The sequence below is a fragment of the Peromyscus leucopus genome, chromosome 7, assembly GCF_004664715.2.
Source record: "Peromyscus leucopus breed LL Stock chromosome 7, UCI_PerLeu_2.1, whole genome shotgun sequence".
Classification (NCBI taxonomy): domain Eukaryota; kingdom Metazoa; phylum Chordata; class Mammalia; order Rodentia; family Cricetidae; genus Peromyscus; species Peromyscus leucopus.
Window position 1 is genome coordinate 84,698,506 of NC_051069.1, and position 20,356 is coordinate 84,718,861.

Below are 20,356 nucleotides of genomic sequence, written 5' to 3' on the forward strand. Positions count from 1 at the left end.
GGTGACAGCTCTAAGTATGGGAACTAACAGCACAGAACTTGGTTTTGGTAAACTACTCATTTGTGGTAAAAATCTGGCAGATTTATGATGCTATAAAACCCACTGACTTGAGAGCCGGGCGGTGGTGGCGCACGCCTTTAATCCCAGCACTCGGGAGGCAGAGCCAGGCGGATCTCTGTGAGTTCGAGGCCAGCCTGGGCTACCAAGTGAGCTCCAGGAAAGGCACAAAGCTACACAAGAGAAACCCTGTCTCGAAAAACCAAAAAAAAAAAAAAAAAAAAAAAAAAAAACCAAAAAAAAAAAAAAAACAACCCACTGACTTGAAATACTTTTTGTGTGCCAGGAAGACAAGGACTTTTTTGGTAGAGTTTTATTAGTATATACTAATTATACATGACGGGTTTCAGTATAACATTTTTACACATGCACATATATATCTTGATCATAGTCACTCTCCCTTACTTGCCTTTGTTTTCCTACTGCTGCTTCTAATCCCCTTCCTCTTCCCAACTAGCCCATCGTCGTCTACTCCTTCCCCTCTGTATTTTGTGTGTGTGACCCAATGAGTTTCATTAGGATTGTCCATAGAAGCATATGTTGAGAGTTTGTTTACATGTACATGTGCACCCTACAAAGTGGCTGTTATCATTGAAAAAAATATTTCTTCTTCTGTTATCAACCATTAATTGTTTTATGTATATGAGTGCTTTGTACACCAGAAGAAGGCATTGGATCCCTTATAGACGTGAGCCTCCCTCTGAGTGCAGGGAATTGAACTCAGAGCCTTTGGAAGGGCAGCCAGTGCTCTTAACTGCTGAGCCATCTTTCTGCCCCCAGAGATAGAACTTTTAATGAAAGTATGCAACTCAGTTTGGCCTGGAACTTGATGTGTCCTCAGGGCTGCTCTCAAACTCATGTTCCTTCCTCGGCCTTCTACATGCTAGAGTTACAGTTGGATTATGGGAATGTGATACCCCAGAATGTCTTTTAATAGATATGGTGGGTTCTTCCCTCGACCCTTAGTATTTTAAATTGAATCTAGGTCCTTGTGTATCTAGCACTCCAAACATTAAGATGCATCTCCAGCCTTCTTTTTCACTTAAAGGAAAAGTAAAGATATTTTTTGAGCTGGATGTGGTGGTATACACCTTTAATCCCAGCACTTGGTAGGCAGAAGCATGTGAATCTCTTCTGAGTTCAAGGCTAGCCTCGTTCCAGGACTACATAATAGAGAAACCCTGTCTCAGACAAAGCAAACATAAAAGTATTTTTAAGCATTTATTTGTCTTGTATGTTTCTGTATCTACATAAGCACATCATTGCACATGTGTGGAAGTTAGAGACAAATATGATTGCCAGAGATCAAAAGCAGGTTGGTGGGCTTGGCAGCAGCATTTCACTTCTGAACTGTCTTGCCGGCCCTCTTACTCTCTGAGGAAGGGTCTCACTGAGTGCTCAGGCAGGCCTGGAATTTTCAGTCCTCTAGACTCACCTTCTCTAGAAGCTAGGGTTTCAGGCTTAGGTGTGAGTAAGTTTTTAGTGTACAGTAAGTTTTTGTTGATGTTGATATGTAACCATAAGATTTCTTGCTTTTTGTAGTCTTCTAAATATACGGGACTGACAGAAAGGCTCAGAGTGTAAAGATATTTGCCACCAAGTCTGATGACCTAAAACTTGCTCTCCAGAACCCATGTGGTGGAAGGAAAACTGCAAGTGCTCCTGCCTTCCATGCTGTGCCACAGCTGTAAACACAGTAAATGTGTGGACAGTGCTCCTGCCCTCCATGCTGTGCCACAGCTGTAAACACAGAAGTAAATGTGTGGACAGTGGTCCTGCCCTCCATGCTGTACCACAGCTGTAAACACAGAAGTAAATGTGTGGACAGTGGTCCTGCCCTCCATGCTGTGCCACAGCTGTAAACACAGAAGTAAATGTGTGGACAGTGGTCCTGCCCTCCATGCTGTGCCACAGCTGTAAACACAGAAGTAAATGTGTGGACAGTGCTCCTGCCCTCCATGCTGTGCCACAGCTGTAAACACAGAAGTAAATGTGTGGACAGTGCTCCTGCCCTCCATGCTGTGCCACAGCTGTAAACACAGAAGTAAATGTGTGGACAGTGGTCCTGCCCTTCATGCTGTGCCACAGCTGTAAACACAGTAAATGTGTGGACAGTGGTCCTGCCCTCCATGCTGTGCCACAGCTGTAAACACAGTAAATGTGTGGACAGTGCTCCTGCCCTCCATGCTGTGCCACAGCTGTAAACACAGAAGTAAATGTGTGGACAGTGGTCCTGCCCTCCATGCTGTGCCACAGCTGTAAACACAGTAAATGTGTGGACAGTGGTCCTGCCCTCCATGCTGTGCCACAGCTGTAAACACAGTAAATGTGTGGACAGTGGTCCTGCCCTCCATGCTGTGCCACAGCTGTAAACACAGAAGTAAATGTGTGGACAGTGGTCCTGCCCTCCATGCTGTGCCACAGCTGTAAACACAGTAAATGTGTGGACAGTGGTCCTGCCCTCCACGCTGTACCACAGCTGTAAACACAGAAGTAAATGTGTGGACAGTGGTCCTGCCCTCCACGCTGTACCACAGCTGTAAACACAGAAGTAAATGTGTGGACAGTGGTCCTGCCCTCCACGCTGTGCCACAGCTGTAAACACAGAAGTAAATGTGTGGACAGTGGTCCTGCCCTCCACGCTGTGCCACAGCTGTAAACACAGAAGTAAATGTGTGGACAGTGGTCCTGCCCTCCATGCTGTGCCACAGCTGTAAACACAGTAAATGTGTGGACAGTGGTGCCGGGCTGTGGTGGCGCACGCCTTTAATCCCAGCACTTAGGAGACAGAGGCAGGAGGATCTCTGTGAGTTCCAGGATAGCCAGGGCTACACAGAAAAACCCTTTCTGGAACCCCTTTCCCCCCAACCCCCAAAACAAAACAAAAACAAGTGTTAATGTAGGAAGCTTCAGTGATGTTCCTGGAGTGGATCTTCTTGTCCAATGAGAACATGAATAACTTACAGCAGTTTGAGTGATCTGCTTAGTGTGATGTTATGGAACATAGTAATCCCCTTTTTTAATTTTCTGTAAAAAAGAACTGCCTTGTGTTCTGTTTGAGCTTATGTCCTAAAGTTGTAAAATCTTCAGAGCCTGACTTTTTAATTGAAGATCTATTTGTAGTCATTATTAATTTTTATAAATAGAAAAATATCTTACTTGAGTGTAAATTAAAAATGATTTGTTACTGCAGTGTGAATGCCTTCTGAGAGGAATTCATAAACTTCATGAGAATTATTTCCAATTAAGTACTATTTAGTATTTTTACAGCCATAAGTTCTGATCCTTGTGGTCACACCCAGCCACCTCCATCTACTACAGCCACTCAGTGGCTGCACGTCTGAGATAAACATGCTTCTTTTTGCTCATTCTCTTGTGTGCAAAGCTCACTTGCTGTCTGCTGGGCGTGTCGGTGACAGTGACAGAACTGCACGTACAGAGGTGACAGAAATGAGGTACCTTTTTATAAAGGTACATTCAGTGTGGTAGAATACTTCACTTTAAAAAGCTATTCTGAATTTGAGCTGGAACCGAGAAGGGGATACAGGCGTAAAGGAGTTCTTCCCAATCTTGCCCGATTACAAGAATCAGTTGAAGCGATTTTAAAAACGTGAATTTCTACTTAGTTTTTGATTCGTTAGATGTCCAGTGGATCTCTGAAATATATTTTGCTGTTGTTGTTTGGTTTGTTTTGTTTTTTCAAGACAGGGTGTCTCTATTTAACAGCCCTGGTTGCCCTGGAACTCACTCTGTAGACCAGGCTGGCCTCGAACTCACAGAGATCTGCCTGCCTCTGCCCCTGAGTGCTAAGATTAAAGGCGTGCGCCACCACCGCCTGGCTGTTTGTTTTGGGTTTTGATGTTCTGAAGTGCATTTTAAATGAGAGCTTTTCTCTACCTCTTCTAGTGCGTAGTGTAACCAGACACAATTGAGAGGGACCACTCTAAGAACTGGGGAACTAGGTTACTTGAGGATTTATAACAAACCTAGTAAATTATTTGTCAAAAGTCACGTTATACCAAAAATAATATTGATTAGGTTGAGTGGAAGAGACATGAGAAATTGAGAATTAAATGTCTCTAAGACTGACTAAGATAATAGACAAAGAACAAAATCACGTTTAACCAAATATAAAGAATCGAGGGGAAAAAAGAGCTAGAGCAGAAGGATAGGTGAGACGTGTTCTGAGGGTGAAGTCTTTAAAATACTAAAAGAGAGGGCTGGGGTATACCTCGAGGTTCTTAATAAACCTTACTGCCTATACTAGTGGTAATTTATAGTAGTCTACAACTGGAAATACGACTTGTAAACTATGACCATGTGTCTGTCTGTCCGTCCATCTGTTTACCCACATGTGGTGTGTACTTCAGATTGGAGAACAAAAGTAAATCAACATTACTTTGACCTCCTTCATTTTCTTATTAATTTTTTTTTTTTTTCGAGACAGGGTTTCTCTGTGTAGCTTTGCGCCTTTCTTTGAACTCGCTTTGGAGACCAGGCTCCCTCGAACTCACAGAGATCCGCCTGGCTCTGCCTCCCGAGTGCTGGAATTAAAGCCATGCGCCACCACCACCTGGCCATATTAAAAATTTTAAATATTTTCTCTTAAAAATTTTAAAGTTGACTACATCCAAAGCCATGGGTGAGCTCTCCAGCATTGCCCTGGCCAGTTCGCCCCTTACCGTAGTGAGCAAGGGGTGGAGTCAGTTCTGCCTCCTTCACATCCTCAGGGTCAGTTCCCCCACGCCTACACTTTCAGGGCCAGCTCTAGTGTGTTGCCCAGTCAAGGTGTAGTAGGGGCCACTCTCCTGAGTGCTGCAGCTGGTAAGGGACAGGGACAGCTCTCCCTTGCTCACAGCTTTGGAGCTGGCTCACCCACAGCTCCGCCGCCGCCGACAGGGTTGGCTCTGTTGTGGCGCCCAGGTGAGGTGCGGGGCAGGTGTTGCAGCTGGTGAGCAGGGGCAGCACTCCCACTTGTCTCAGATATTGATGGAAGGAGCATCTCTACCTCATCCCTGCTGCCATAGGGCAAATGAGGGATGGGCACAGGTCTTCCATTTTCATGTTCTTGGGCCAGCTCACCTGTGCCCTGGTCAGTTGGGTCAGCTCTGCTGTGCTGCCCAGGTAAGGTGCAGGACTGTGCTCCTGAGTGCTGCAGCTGGTGCGGAGTTGGGTCAGATCTCCTACCTGCTGCGTGAGGACGGCATCTTTCCCTCACCCATGCTCCCACATGGCAGACAAGAGGGGTGTGACCTGTTCTCCCATCCTTATGCCCTCAGGGCCAGCTCTCCTATGAGCCTATGAACAGAGTCAGCTCTACTGTGCTGCCCAGGGGAGGTGTTCCCTCTCTCCTGAGTGCTGCAGCCCGTGAGGTGCAGAACCAGTTCTCCCAAGTGTTGCAGCCAGTGAGGAGCAGGACCAGCTCTGTACAGCCCTATGTCTCTGCCTTTGGTGCTATCAAGGACATCGGACATCAACACAGACTGTGGCTGCATCAGAGCCATGACTAGGCATGGGCCTCGAAGCAGCCCAGACCCAGACATCACCATGTCACTGAGTGGCAATCAAGTCACCCGCCCCAGCCCGCTCCTCACTACCTTCCCTTCTTCGGATGTGCCTCTGTCCACATTCTCTGTCTCCCACAACACACTGTACATTTGCTCATTATAACAGTACCCCATCTGCCCGGCAGGTAGGCCCATGTTTTCTCCGTGAAGCCCGTGGTGGGCCTGTGTGGGTTTCTTGACCCCACTCAGCCCATCACGGCACTGGGAAGGAACATACTTCTTCCTCGGAGCCCCTTGGCTTACTTTTTTTACTTTTCTCTTTTTGGTTTCTCAAGACAAGGTTTCTCAGTATAGCAGTTCTGGCTGTCCTGGAACTCACTTTGTAGACAGACCAGGCTGGCTTCCAACTCACTGAGGTCCACCTGCCTCTGCCTCACAATTGCTGGGATTTGGTCTTTCAGAAATTCTTTCAGTTTGGTCTTTCAGAAATTCTCTTTATCAAATTCTATTTTCACATCTTGAGTTTACTTATTTATTTCATTCAACTTTTATTTTTCTCTTTTGAAGTGAATTCATGTCTTCTTTGAGTTGTTTGCATATGGTTATACTCTTTTGAATTCTTTGGAAGGTTTTCCAAATAGTTCTCCCTGGGAGCTATTACTATGGGAGCAGTAGTTTTTGGAGAAGACATGCTATTTTGGTTTGGGATGTTTTTGTTTGTGCACTTGTGCATTTGGAATTTGTTAGTTTTTCTCTCTTGGTAAAAAAATTCAAATCCCAGGAGGAGATTACAGTGTTCAGGAGAGGACTAAGTCATGTCAGGTTGAGGGAGTGTTTTACCCTGTGGGACTGATATTCAGGGCTGAAGGCTCCAACCTTGGTCCTCTGGGGCTCAGCTACTTTCTGGTGTTAGCTCCAGCCTCCTGCCTGAGTCCTCAGCTTCCTCTGAAAGCTGGGGAGCTTCCTGTACCTGTGGATCTGTCCTTGAATTGGTTCTGGGTTCCATCATGGACCTTCAGCTTCCTGTGCCTGTGAGCCTTACCCTGGGTCTAGTCTGGACCCTACCTGAAGTCTATAGCTTCAGCCTTGAGTTGTCTTGTGAATTTTAAGGATAGATCCTTTCTTCTCTCTCTCTCTCTCTCTCTCTCTCTCTCTCTCTCTCTCTCTCTCTCTCTCTCTCTCTCTCCTACCCCCTCCCTTTTTCCCCTCCCTCTCCCCCCGTCCCTCCTTTTCTTCCCTCCTTTCATTTTTTGAGACAGGGTCTATCTACAATAGCCCTGACTGTCCTGGAACTCACTATGTCGATTAGGCTGGCCTCCATCTCAGAGATCTGACTGCCTCTGCCTCGCAAGTGCTGGGATAAAGGTATATGCCAGCACACCTGGCTAAGGATAGATTCTTTTAAAAATTTACAGTTATTTATTTGTTTGTTTGTTTATTTATTGTGTGTGATGCCACTGCATGTGGAAGTCAGGACAACTTCCCTGAGTTGGTTTTCTCATTCCGCCATAGGGGGCCACACATTGAACTCAGGTTACAGATTTGGGGCAAGCGCCTTTACCCACTAGGCCATCTCAGTGACCAGGATAGATTATTTTAACCCAAACATTTAGCCAACATATTGCCAATACATTTCTCTAAAGCATCATTGAAACATGAAATTGACATAAATGTTCTTGTCATATATTATAGTTAATGCTATAGTTATTTGTTATTAATATGTTAATATATTAATGTTACAGTTTTATATAGCTGTAATTTTTTTGTACTGTCTTCAAAATTTTAGGTTTATTTTATATTAACAGCACATCTAAATTTAGATGGCTGAATATTTAAAGTGAAATGAGACATAATTTTATACAACAGTAAGCTTGTGCTTAATGAGAAAAGGCTTTGTTTTGCTTTAGTTTTTGTCTTTCTGTTTTTTTTGGTTTTTTGTTTATATGTTTTGTTCTGTATTTTAGACAGATCTTACTATGTAGCTTTGACTGGCCTGCAACTTGCTATTTAGACCAAGCTGGCCTTAAATCCACAGAGGTCCTTCTGTCTCTGCCTCCCAAGTGCTAGGGTGTCTTTGTGTTTCAAGACATGGTCTCCTGTAGCCCAAGCTGGCCTGGAAGTTGAGGATGACCTTGAACTCCTGATCCTTCTACCTGTAACCCTTGAGTGCTGAACTTATAGGTGTATACCATCATGCCCGGCTTGGTTTAGTTTTTAATTTGAATTAATTCAGATGAATTAGAAGTTGTTACAGTAATCCAACAAGAGGTGATGAATTGGACCAGAGTGGTAATAGTAGAGGGTATGAGAAGTAGTTGTATTTAAGATACAGTTTAAATATCTAATCAACAGGATTTATAAATGGATTAAGTATGGGCTATGAGGGAAGAATCAGCGGTGATCTTTTTTTATCTGGACAGTTGGAGAATAGACATTTATTTAGATGGGAAATGACATTTTTTGGGCGTGGTGGGAATATTCAGGAGTTAGCTTTTTAAATAGGTTAAGTTTGGATACTTGTCAGCATCAAAATGGAGCTATTAGGAGACAGCTGGCTATGTGAATTATCTTAGTTTGTTTTCTATTGCTGTGATAAAGATCATGGCTTAGATCAACCTGGGGAGAAAGGTTATTTCAGCTTACATGTCCAGTCACAGTCCATCGTGAAGGGAAGTCAGTCCATGAGCTTAAAGCAGGAGCCATGGAGACAGGAACTGCAGCAGAGACCATGGAGGAACACTGTTTACTGGCTTGTTCTTGCCTTTCTTATACAACCCCACCCCTAGTGGCCTGGATCCTTCAGCATTTGTAATTAATCAAGAAAGTGCTCTAGAGGCTTGCTTACAGGCCAGTCCTATGGAGGCATTTTCTCAGTTGAGTTTCCTCTTCTCAGATGACTCAATTGTGTCCTGTTGACAATCTAAGAAGGACATGAGCTGAGTGTGATCCAGAGAAACATCAGACTCTTCCGTATATTTAAAGGCATGAGGCTGTGATCTGTTTATCCAGTTAGGAAAGATAGAGAAATGAGGTGGGAAGACTGAAGCTGAGGACTCCAGAACAGTTCAGAGGAGAGCCAGCCAGCCAGAACCGGAACTGCCACTTGGCCAGGAAAAGACTAGGAGAGGAGTGGCTCCGGTGCTGAACAACAGAGAGTTTCCCGGGAGTGTAGTCAGAGCATGTCAGATGCTGCTGAGAGGTAACTGGGGTTGGAGTTGAGACTGGACCTTGGATTCAACAACTTTAGTGAACTTGAGTTTCTTCACATATAAAAGCTATTCCTGCCCGGCGGTGGTGGTGCACACCTTTAGTCCCAGCACTCGGGAGGCAGAGGCAGGAGGATCTCTGTGAATTCAAGGCCAGCCTGGTCTCCAAAGTGAGTTCCAAGACAGGCGCAAAGCTACACAGAGAAACCCTATCTGGGAAAAAAAAAAAAAAAAGCTATTCCTTAAGCATTATGAGATTTCTGAGGAAAAATGCAAGCAGCAGAGAGGAAGGAAGTCATTCATTTAAGACTTGGGGGATGAAGAGGTGGCTGACTGGTTAAGAGCTAGCTGCTCCTTAGCACCCAGGTTTGATTCCCAGCACCCATGTGGTGGTTCACAACTGTCTGTAACTTCAATTCTGGGGGATCTGGCACCCTCTGCTGGCTTCTGCAGGCAATAAACGTACATGGTATGCAGACACAGGCTGGCAGAACACTCATACATATAAATATTAAATTTATAAAAGAAACGAGGAATATTGCAATTGAAAGAGAAGTAACTAGGAATGAAGGAAAGCACAGATAGGTTTACAGACAAGAGGATGTGGTGTAATTTTGTGTGGATACTCTGATTTCCCTGCTGAACTGGGTGATGGGTGTCTGCTGAGGACTGAGAAGTGAGAGAAAGAGGTTAAGGAGTGTGATCAGGCCTTTTGTTGGTTCTATTTTTAGCAGTATAGCCTTGGCTGTCCTTGAACTCACTGTATAGACCAGGATGGCCTTGAACTCAGAGCTCCACCTGCCTCTGCCTCCCAGGTGCTGGGATGAAAGGTGTGTGCCACCATGCCTGCATATGATCAGGCTTTGGAAGTTTGAGGATATAGATCATCTAAAGAAGGAAACTAAGGGACGTATCTTTCTAGTCAGTTCTTAAATGTTAGTTTCTGGTTTTCCCCGAGGTATCATTTTAGTACTGGCTGCCTTTTCATACCCTTGCTGGGTGATGTCCTTTTTGATTATATTGTTAGCTTCTAAGTGAAACATGAGAAGCTGTTAGTCCATGAAAGTTTAGTAATTGTTGTAATTTAAAATGTAACGCACTGTTTGTGTTTGAGGGAAGTGTGTTTGGTTTTGTTTGTGTTTTGGAACTACTGTGCTAAATTAGCTTGCAATTGTAAAGTGTTAAAGGCGCTTGAAATCACTGCATCAGTCTTCCTGCTCCTGCTCTCTGTCACTATGGAGCTGGGTGGGGTGGAGGTCAGCAGTAGGCACTGGCTTAGAATGTGTGATACTTTTGTTGTGATTGAAACATCTCAAAACAACAAATAACAAAACTAATTAGATATTTTTTCTAAATATTAAAAAGGCCCCAAATAGGATTGCAGAGATGGCTCAGCCATTAAAGGCTACACTCACAACAACAACAACAATGGCCCCAAATCTCTCCACTTGGCGTTCTGAAAACACGAACCTCAGCTGCTTCAGCTTTGGTCGCAGGAGCTTCTTTTTGAAGCAGGCGGCAGTAACTGCAGACACTCACAGTTTCTCATAATGCTGGGAACAAGTAACTGTTTAATGTTCATGTGTAAATGGAGCCTCTGTCTCACTCCCTCCAAGACTCAGGGAACATTGTAGAAGGAGGGATTGAAAGAGTAGAGGAGCCAGAAGTTGGGCCAGAGTGTTAGGCAATGTCTTCTGGATGCGACATGGCTATGATGACCTATATAAGACCTACACATTATTGGGCCCATCAGCATCTCATCATGGAGTGGGGAGAGGGAATCATGAGCTCCCCCTCCCCCCCCACCGCCCGCCCAAGGGGCTATAGGTCATGAATGATTATTGGAGGAGGGAGAGATGTTTTCTTCAGTGGCATAACTCTGGAAAGGTACCCATGCTCTTACAAATAACCTGCCACCTATAATGAAACTCATTGGATCACAAAAAGAAAAAAAGACATGAAATGAAATAGATAAGTAGGAGTTGGAGAAAGACAGGAGAGGGTATGAAGACCAGGTGAATATGCTCAGATACATTATATGCATATAAGAAAATGACATACTGGAAATCATTAAGTATAATTAATATATGCTAATAAAACCATAAGTTTTACTATGAATATACTATAAATTTGGATACTTTATGTTCACATTATACTTCATACATTATTCTATATAAGTAATAAAGATCCATCTGGTTTTGTATATTGTAATATTTCATTGGAAAACAAATGCACAACTTGGATTGGGTTTGAAGCAAACTGGCCATAAACAGATTTTTTTGTTTTTTTTTAAGTTTCTCTATGTAGCCCTGGCTATCCTGGAACTCACTATGTAGACCAGGCTGGCCTTAAACCTGGAGGTCTGCCTACCTCTGCCTCCCAAGTGCTGGGATTAAAGATATGCACCACTACTGCCCAGTCAGATTTTTTTTTAAGTGGCTAAGTTTAAAAAGCAAGTAACAAAAGAAAATGTTTCTGGTACGATAGCAGCATCACAAAAAATATTGTAAAGTACCTGCATAAAACACCTGTTTTATGATGCTGCAGCTTTTTTGCTGTTGTTGTTAAGAAGATAAACTATTTCATAAATTTCCTGTAAAATACAAAAAATATTATTTAACAACTGATTATATTCACTCCAACAAAGAGGTTTGTATGTATTTTCAGTTAAGACTTCTTGGTTTGTTTGTTTGTTTGTTTTGTTTCTTTGGTTTTTTTGAGACAGGGTTTCTCTGTGTATCCCTGGCTGTCCTGGAACTCCGATCCACCTGCCTCCCCCTCCCAGTGCTGGGATTAAAAGTGTGCACCACTGCCCCAGGTATAGTATGTATCTCAACGTAAACTAGCAGAATGGGATCGGACCATTGGTGTCAACTTGAGACTGCAGAGCTTTGACTTCCTGTTTTGCTGTCCTTTCAGGTAACATTTCACTTGTTGCATTTCCAGTTTCCGGCACCAACTCACCAACAAAGATTTTACCGAAAACCTTAGGGCCAATAAATGTGAATGTTGGACCCCAAATGGTAAGAAAACTATCAAATCTTATTATTGACATTGTGCTTAGGCAAGACTAATTTATAGAATAATTACACTGAAGATGTTTGGCAAAATACTTCCTTTAATTTTAGTTATCTCATTTATTCTAAATAAAAGTTTTACTTTTATGTGCTTGTAATTGATTAAATATTAATAAAAGTTTTTATGCTCTTAATGTTTAGTTTTAACATATTTTAATCTGTGGGTTCTGAATTTGTACTATTAAGGTTTTTGCTCCCTTTATGCAGCCTCTCCTTTGTTGTTTAATTAACTTGAAATTATTATATTCTACCTGCCTTCTGTTTTCTTTTTCTTTTTCTTATGAAATAACCTTTATAGAAACCATGAATTCTCATATAAATTGGTTGTGTAACTGAATTTATAGGTGTGTGCCACTATAATTAAATTGAATTTTTAGTTGGAGCTATAGATTTCAATTTTTTTCCATTGAAGGATTATTGTAGGCCAGCTCATACTTGAACTTGCATTGGGAGGCAGAGGCAGGAGGATTACCACAAGTTTCAGGATAACCTGTCCACCTAGTGAGTTCTGAGTGCATAGTGTAACCTTGTCTGGAGGGAGAGAGGGACCCGGCACAGAGCAGGAAAGAAGAGGGGAAGAGGAAGGGTGGGGGGACAACAGTATGCCATTCTAATTCTTAACCTAGAAATAGTGAGTGAAAAGTAAATGTGTGTTTCTCTAGAGTATTCATTAACTCTGCTAGACCTTGAAATATGGAGCACTCTCAGAAAACCTTGTTTATAATCACAGCTGCATTAAATTACTCTTTCCTGGGATCAAAACTCAGGTTGTCAGGCTTGGTGACAAATACCTTTACCCACTGAATCAATTATTTCAAAGGAACTATATTTAAATATTAAAGAAAAATTCTTCATTGTCAGTGTTTATATCTTTTTAATATAGAGTAGTACCAATAAATTTTGTCAGTAACAGCATTCTGTGGATTATGTTGAATTCAAAGTTTAGGTAGAACTATCTTTTACATTCTTACTGGTTTCTTTACTTACTGGAAGTCTTTGTAAGGTGTTGTAAGAATGATTTTTGTTTTGGTCAGGTGAAGACAGTTAATCATCTGCAAAATTCAAGTTAAAGATAAAACAATTTACTGTAAAAGTATGTGAAAAATGTAATCTATCCCCAAACCCCATAGAGACTGAGACTCAAATAAATTGTCCGAATTTGAAAGTAGCTCAGGGGAAATTGTCCAACAGTGCCTAAGCATTTGCCCCCCTCTGTAGATGTAACCAATCGCCTTATTAAAATAAGAAACACAGAACCAATATAAAAGAGAAAGCCGAGAGGTCAGAGCTCAGAGCTAAAATCTTACCTCCTGCAGTGCACCTAGCTTCCCCGAGAGAGAGCTACTTCCTGTGTGTCTGTCTTTAAATAGTCTTTCTGTTCTGCCTTTTCATTGGTTGTAAACCCAAACACATGACTGCCTCATCACTGCCTGTAAGTACCGTCCTCCAGGTCTTCAAGGCGTATGTCTCCAATGCTGGCTGTATCCCTGAACACACAGAAATCTACCTAGCTCTTCTAACCACCACGCTCTTGCTATGGCTCTAATAGCTCTGACCCCAGGGCAACTTTATTTATTAACATACAATTAAAATCACATTTCAGTACAAATAAAATACCACCATACCCCTCTCAGCTACTAAAGTGGGTATAAAGGAGATGAGACACTAAAGTCTGTACTTTGAGATGTAATCATGTAAGTACTAACATGAAACAGATTTTATGCCCATGGTACACTTAGAATATGCCTATGTTTGGAGAGCTCTTTCCTTCCTTAGATAGGATGACTTTGAGTTCCTGGTTATCCTGCTTCAGCCTTCTGGGTGCTTAGGGAAAAACATTTGGATCGGGTTCCTGATGGAAGTTAGAAACATTTCACCAGGAAAATGAAAGAAAAGCCATCCTGTGACAAGATGGCAAAGAACTTGACTGAAGTGTGTATGTAGTCCTGGTGTTTTGTAGAAGGAAGAACTGATGAGTAGTGAAATAAGTACAGCATATGGAGGGTGATGTATTTATTACTTCTCTTTACTGATGATAGTATTTGAGAGGGAGTTAATGAATTTATAATCAGAGGGAAACAAAATTTTAAGGATTTGGAAAATTCTCAGCCTCACTTTGTTTGGATTGTTTTCTTGTAGCCGTTTGTGCTGTGTTTGTTGGTGGAGTTTGGATTAGAGGTAGTTTCTAGAGTGTAGGCCTGGCCAGCCGACTGCCTCAGCCTCCCGAGTACTGTGAGTATAGGTATGCAGTACCACCCTGCTGGTCAAGAGTTAGAAAGCGCTTCTGAACAGAGCAGTAAGGAGATGGCCAAATGACCTTTGGTTACTGGACATAAAATACAGAGGTGTGAAAGAAAACCTGTGACAAGAAGATGATGAACCTGAAGACATTCCAGGGATTATATGTGCTGCCTCTCCATCCAGTGTCCCAGAGCTGTAGGGAAAGAAGAAGAGGAGGAGGAGGAGCAGGGGCATGTGTTAATCCATGCCTGGCACTGCCACCTTCAATTCTGGGAGAGTATCCTTAGTCATTGCTGTGGGGCTCTAAGGTCCTCCGTACAGTGCAGGCATAGTAGTCAGGCCTTCAGAGGGTGCAGGTAGCAACACTTTGGTGGCAGTGTCCATGTGTCCTTCTCCACTAGGCTACAGAATGCTGATTCCACCCAGATTTCAAAGGACCCCTCGGTGAGCCTCAGGGACCAGGTAGGTAACTAGTGCAGGGTTATGGCCACTCTGGAGAGACCTCACTAGAATGCTTAAGGGGAGCTGTGGGATGGGGCCACCATCCTCAGCAACCTGGTTACTTTCCCTCCCTGGAACTTTAAGGATTTAACTTGGCCAGAACTTGAACTTGTGGCTTCCACACTGAAACGAATTTCAGGACTAACCACTTTATGAAGCAAAATTGGGGATTTTTATTGAAGAATTCGTATTTAATTTTATGTGAACGGGTGATTTCCCTATGTGTCTGACTGTGCACTATGTTCGAACAATGCCCGTAGAGATCAGAAGAGGATGTGAGATCTCCAGAAACTACATTAACAGGCTGTTGTGAGTGACCATGTGGGTGCTGGGAATCAGACCTGAGTCCTGGAAGAGCAGTGTGTGCTCTTACCACAGTCTTCTGTCCAGCCCCATTATTAAAGCATCAGGGTTAGGAAAGAGATGCTCAGAATAAAGTAAGGCATACTGGAGAGTATGGTTAGAGGACTCTAAGAGAGAGTAGCAGCTTCTGGTTTGTACAGTAGTTAGATACAGCATTTTTGTGGCATTTGAAGTTAGTGTGTTATTACTGGGTGTTTGGGGTGTGGGAGGAATGGGACCTGATAGTTGATGAGATAAAATCCTAGCCCACAGAAATGCAGGAAACGGTTTCATTTGCGGTTCCCAGGCAATGTCTGAGGACTGGAATGGGGCCCTACCCAAGGTCATATACGTTCAGGTTTTAGGCCTAATTTTTTTGTTGCCTTAAGATAAAATGTCTACATATGATGGAAATATTATTTCTGTGTTAGCAACCTTCATAGCAAATGTTGATTGTGCTGGAGTTCTTACTTTTCATTTGGCGAGAGACTTTAACCAGAGCTCTTGGGTATGAGCTGCTTCCTGCCCCCCAAATTTCCCCATCCTTCTTTCTTGTATCAGGTGTGTGTGGGAAAAGCATTCTACAGTTTAGACCCTACAGCTCCCTGTGAAGATGGTGTGGTCTGAGATCTGACAGATCTATAACCTTCTGTGTTTCTGAGGGGCATCCAAGTCCCTCAGGAACCAACTGCTAAAAACAGTTAACCCTGATTGCAGTATGTGTGTGCTGCCTCGACCCTATTACAGAAGCAGCTGCCTAGAGGCCCTGGGGTGATACACCTGGCCATGCAGCAGCACACCTGGGCAGAAATCTGTGTGTCCAGTTCTGCTGTGCCGCTTTGTTTTCCTTCTGTCCTTCCTTACAGCTAAGTCAAGGTCTGTGGCTCGAAGGCTATGGTATAGTGTTAAGGGAAATTGTGAGTCCTGGTGCCAGAAGTCAAGTTTAGCACAGTTTATATCCTCCACATGGCCACTGGCTAGAGATACATGGGTTGGGGGTGTAACAGTGCAGATATGCAAGTAGCTGCATCAAAGAGAGGCTCTAGAGATGTGTAGGTGCATTATCTCATTCAGAATATAATTATTGCTGGACAGTGGTGTACACGCCTTTAGTCCCAGCACTCGGGAGGCAGAGGCAGGTGATTCTTTGTGGGTTTCAGGCCAGCTTGGTCTACAGAGTGAGTTCCAGGACAGCCAGGACTGTTATATAGAGAAACCCTGTCTTGAATGGAAAAAAAAGAAAGAAAGAAAGGAAGGAAGGAAGGAAGGAAGGAAGGAAGGAAGGAAGGAAAGAAAGAGAGAGAAAGAAAAAGAAAAAATAATTATTCTTTTATAGGCTTAGTTTATCTTCAAGTTAATCAACTTTTCTAAGGATTGGTCTCCTAGCCAGATGATTGGCAGGTCCAGCTGGACTAATGCTGTTTTAAAAACTGCGTTATCTTTTTTTTATGTGTATAGGTGTTTTGCCTACATACATGTCCTATGTACAGTACCCATCGAGGCAAGAAAAAGTAGTAATATCCCCAGGAACTAGAGTTACAGACAGTTGTGAGCTGCCCTGTGTCTTCTGATAGAGCAGCTAGTCCTGTTAATTGCTGATCCATCTCTCTATCCCCAGTTGGGTTAACTCTTCAAATTAGGGACAGTAGTATGTAATGATTTAGACAGCATTGTTTTTCATCTAGGGTGAATTAGAAGTCAGATTCTAGTTTGTTTTGTTTTATTTTGACCAAAAAGTCGTAGTTTTCCTTTAGTGGGCCTAACCTTGACAGCTCTGCTTTTGTGTATGGCACTTTAAATCTTGAGAGATTTCCTTGGTAGTGTTCCCAGGGAAACAGTAGGTGGGGTTCAAAGTTGATGTTGAGAGCAAGGTCTGTCTTCAGTGGCCTCCAAACCTGGCAGGGCATGTCTAGTTGCCGCTCAGGAACTAGGCCCCAGGCCCTTCTGTCCAAAAGGGTACATCAGGAAGTAGAGATCCAGCTTTACCAGACTCGGAATATGCTGCTGCTGTGCTGTGAGACTTCTTCTTTTCTGGAACTGTCTTTGGCTATGTGGCTTCTCACTGGTTGGAAATAGGATTCGTTCTGAAGGAAGAGTGAAAGTTTATTGTGGAAAAGCAATTCAGTAGGACTGCCCAAGTAGAGTAGCCATGAAAGAAAAGACACAGAGTTGGCCCTCTCGAGGGCAGAGTAGGCAGGCACAGAGATGGATGTTTAATTTTATGGGAAAGGATTGAAATAGTCATACTTTTTCCAGGAAAAGTTTTGAATTCGTGTGGCTTTTGAGGAGCTGTAAAAATTTAATGAATGTGTACTGTTTTGCATATTGCTCAAAATGTGTTTGTTACAGCTTCTTTCCTGAGCAGAGATCTTATTATGTGTGCTAACATTACAGTAAGCTATTCTAAGGTTTGGGGATGGTCACCTTGATGGTCACTGGTCTTAACAGTTGCCCGTGGCTACCTGTTTTTGTGCCCACTTATGGTGAGAATGTAACTAGTTGACTGCCTGTTAGCACAGGTGTCCAGTAGTCTGCCGGTTTGTTGATCCCTACAGCCTGCCTGCTCTTATAGCCAGAGCTCTGTTTTCCTTCTCCCTTTCTCCATTACTCTCTTTCCTTCCTTAGCCAAATCTGACCTTGAACTTGGAATTCTTTTGCCTTAGCCTCCAAAATGCTGGAGTTAGAGGCTTCTTCTGTTTTCTTTGATGCCTTTGTCACTTTATTTTTTTATTTTAATTGATTTAAATTGGGGGGCTGGAGCTCAGTGGTTTAGAGCACTGGCTGCTCTTCCAGAGGAACAGAATTGAATTCCTAGCATCTGCATGGCAGTGCTCAGCCATCTCTGTAACTCCAGTTGCAGGGGATCTGAAGTCTTCTGGCTTCCAGGGGCACCAGGAATACAAGTGATATAATCCATCTATACAAACAAAACACCCGTGTACATTATATAAACAAACGAATTAATAAATACATAAGTTTTGTTTTGTTGTTCAAGACAGGGTCTCTCTCTGTAGTTTTTTGGTGCCTGTCCTGGATCTCTCTGTATAAGACCAGGCTGGCCTCAAACTCACAGAGATCCGCCTGGCTCTGCCTCCTGAGTGCTAGGATTAAAGGTGTGTACCACCACTGCCTGGCTAAATTTTATTTTTTGAGACAGGATCTCATTATGTAGTCCTGGCTGGTCTGGATCTCTAGACCAGGCTTTCCTCAAACTTTGAGAGATTCACCTGGGATTAAAGACGTGTTCCACATACCTGCCTGGTTACTGTCCCTTTTTTTTTTTTTTTTTTTTTTTTTTTTTTTTGCATTTATTTGCTTGTGTGTTTCACAACCATTGAAAATTTTTTTTTAAGGTTTATTTATTTATTATGTACACAGAAGAGGGTGCCGGATCTCATTATAGATGGTTGTGAGCCACCATGTGGTTGCTGGGAACTGAACTCAGGACCTCTGGAAGAACAGTCAGTGCTCTTAACCTCTGAGCCATCTCTCCAGCCTGAATATTCTTTTTCTACGGCCTTTTGTGTGTGTGTGTGTGTGCACTCAAGCGCATGTGTAGAGGCGAGAGTACTGCTCGGGAGTCCGTTCTCTCCTCCTACCACGTTGGGTTCCAGGGAATGAATCCTGGTGCTCAGGCTTGGCAGCAAGCACCATTGCCTGCCGAATAACCATTTGTCAGCTCTTCTTGTCGCTTTTAATCATGGTCTAGTCTGGGGGATAGAGCAGTGGTAGAACACTTACTTCACATGGGCTAGCCTTGGGTTTCGTCCCCAGAGCTGGGGTACTGATAGAGGCCAGAGGAGGACATTGGCACCCGGAGTTGGAGTTACAGGTGCTGGCATGGGTGCTGAGAACCCACCTCGGGTCTTCTGAAAGAGCAGCAAGTAACTGCAGAGCCATCCCTCAGGCCTGGGAAGCTAGCTTAGCAGTGCCTGCTTCAGTTAGGAGACTCGACCTTTTCTCACAGCTTATCATGTAAAGGATATATGTCTTATGAATATTCATGTGTATATTACAATGATCTCATGGCTATCTTATTTCAGAAGAATAGAAACTACACACTTATTGAATATAATACCTTATAATTATGAAAATTCTTTTTCAGAATAAATATGCTCTCACTTTCTCTAACTGTAGATGGCAGTAGTGCTTCAGAGATGTTTTGAAGACAAGCAGTCTTCTTTGTAAGGGTATTTAGTTACTGTTGATTTTCTTAGCCTAACTAATCAGTTGTCCTAGAAATGACAGACATGGTTAAATTAAAGATATTTGAGGTTTGGGTTTGAGGAACAGTTGATTCTAAGATTTAAAATATTAGAGGTATGCTTACACTTATTTTCATATGTATATATGTCTGTCCACATTCATCACAGCATGTACATGTGGAGATCAGAGAACTCCAGGAGTTATTTACCTACCATGTGGGTTCCAGGACTTAAACTCACTCGGGTCATTAGGCTTGGTAGCAAGCAGCCTTTATTTAACATGGCTCTCTTGTCAGCCTGGAGGTAGGTTTTTAACTTCTATTTGAATTTGGAATTTTAAAATTAAGGTTCAAGGATATAAAATATGCTTTGAGTCACCTGGGCAGTTATGGCACACACCTTTAATTCCAGTACTTGAGAGGCAGAGTCAAGTGGATCACTGAGTTCAAGGCCATCGTGGTCTACGAACTGAGTTCCAGGATAGCCAGGATTGTTACACAGAGAAATCCTGTATATGCATGTTTTGACTCATTGTTCATGTAACTTATTTTTCTACATTTGGAAGTAGATTGAATTTTACTTTGCTTTGGTTATTCTGCATTCGGAAGTAGATTGCTTTGAGATGGAGTATTACTCAGTTACCCAGGTTGCTTGGAACTCCTGAACAATTCTGCCCCAGCCTCTCGTGCAACAGGTACTGCAGGTGTTGCACATCCATGTCTGTCTATGTTTTGGTTTGGTTTGGTTTGGAGATGGGGGTCTCACTGTGTAGACCAGGCTAGCCTTGAACTCACAGATGGGCCTGCCTCTGCCCCTAGTGTGGGGATTGAAAGTGTGCCACCACACCCAGCGTTTGTTTTGTTTCTTCCTGATCATTGCTATTATCCTGTTTAAAAGAAAGTACGTTTTGAATTTGCATTACAAACTCACTCTGTCATCTCTCCAGTTTGTCCACTCAGAAAGTATTAAGATCCCAGAGGCACACAGATCTCTGTGAGTTTGAAACTAGCCTGGTCTACATAGCAAATTCCAGGCCAGTCAGGGCTGCAAAGAGAGACCTTGTCTCAAAAAAGAAAAGAAAATGTTAAGAAACTGCCGTGTAAAGTGTCACAGTTTCACATTGAGAAACAAAAGAAAAAGTAAACTAAAACTTAGTAATTCCTTTCCAGAGTTATTCTCAATAAAGAAAACCGATTTTCCCCATGTCTTCTTTCTCATCC

General features: G+C 42.9%; 1 protein-coding gene across 13 annotated transcripts in view; it reads left to right on the forward strand.

Moving 5' to 3' along the window:
• Nucleotides 1–20,356, forward strand: part of Tfdp2 (transcription factor Dp-2) — a 130,685-nt gene that overhangs the window by 70,609 nt on the left and 39,720 nt on the right. For 12 of the 13 annotated variants that reach the window (XM_028866018.2, XM_028866022.2, XM_028866019.2 and 9 more), the window contains one exon: nucleotides 11,690–11,793. In XM_028866018.2, the coding sequence (XP_028721851.1) occupies nucleotides 11,690–11,793 (104 nt within the window). Of the gene's footprint in view, nucleotides 1–11,689; nucleotides 11,794–16,662; nucleotides 16,946–20,356 lie in introns of those variants that run through there. The other variant, XM_037207854.1, reaches the window with a different exon arrangement.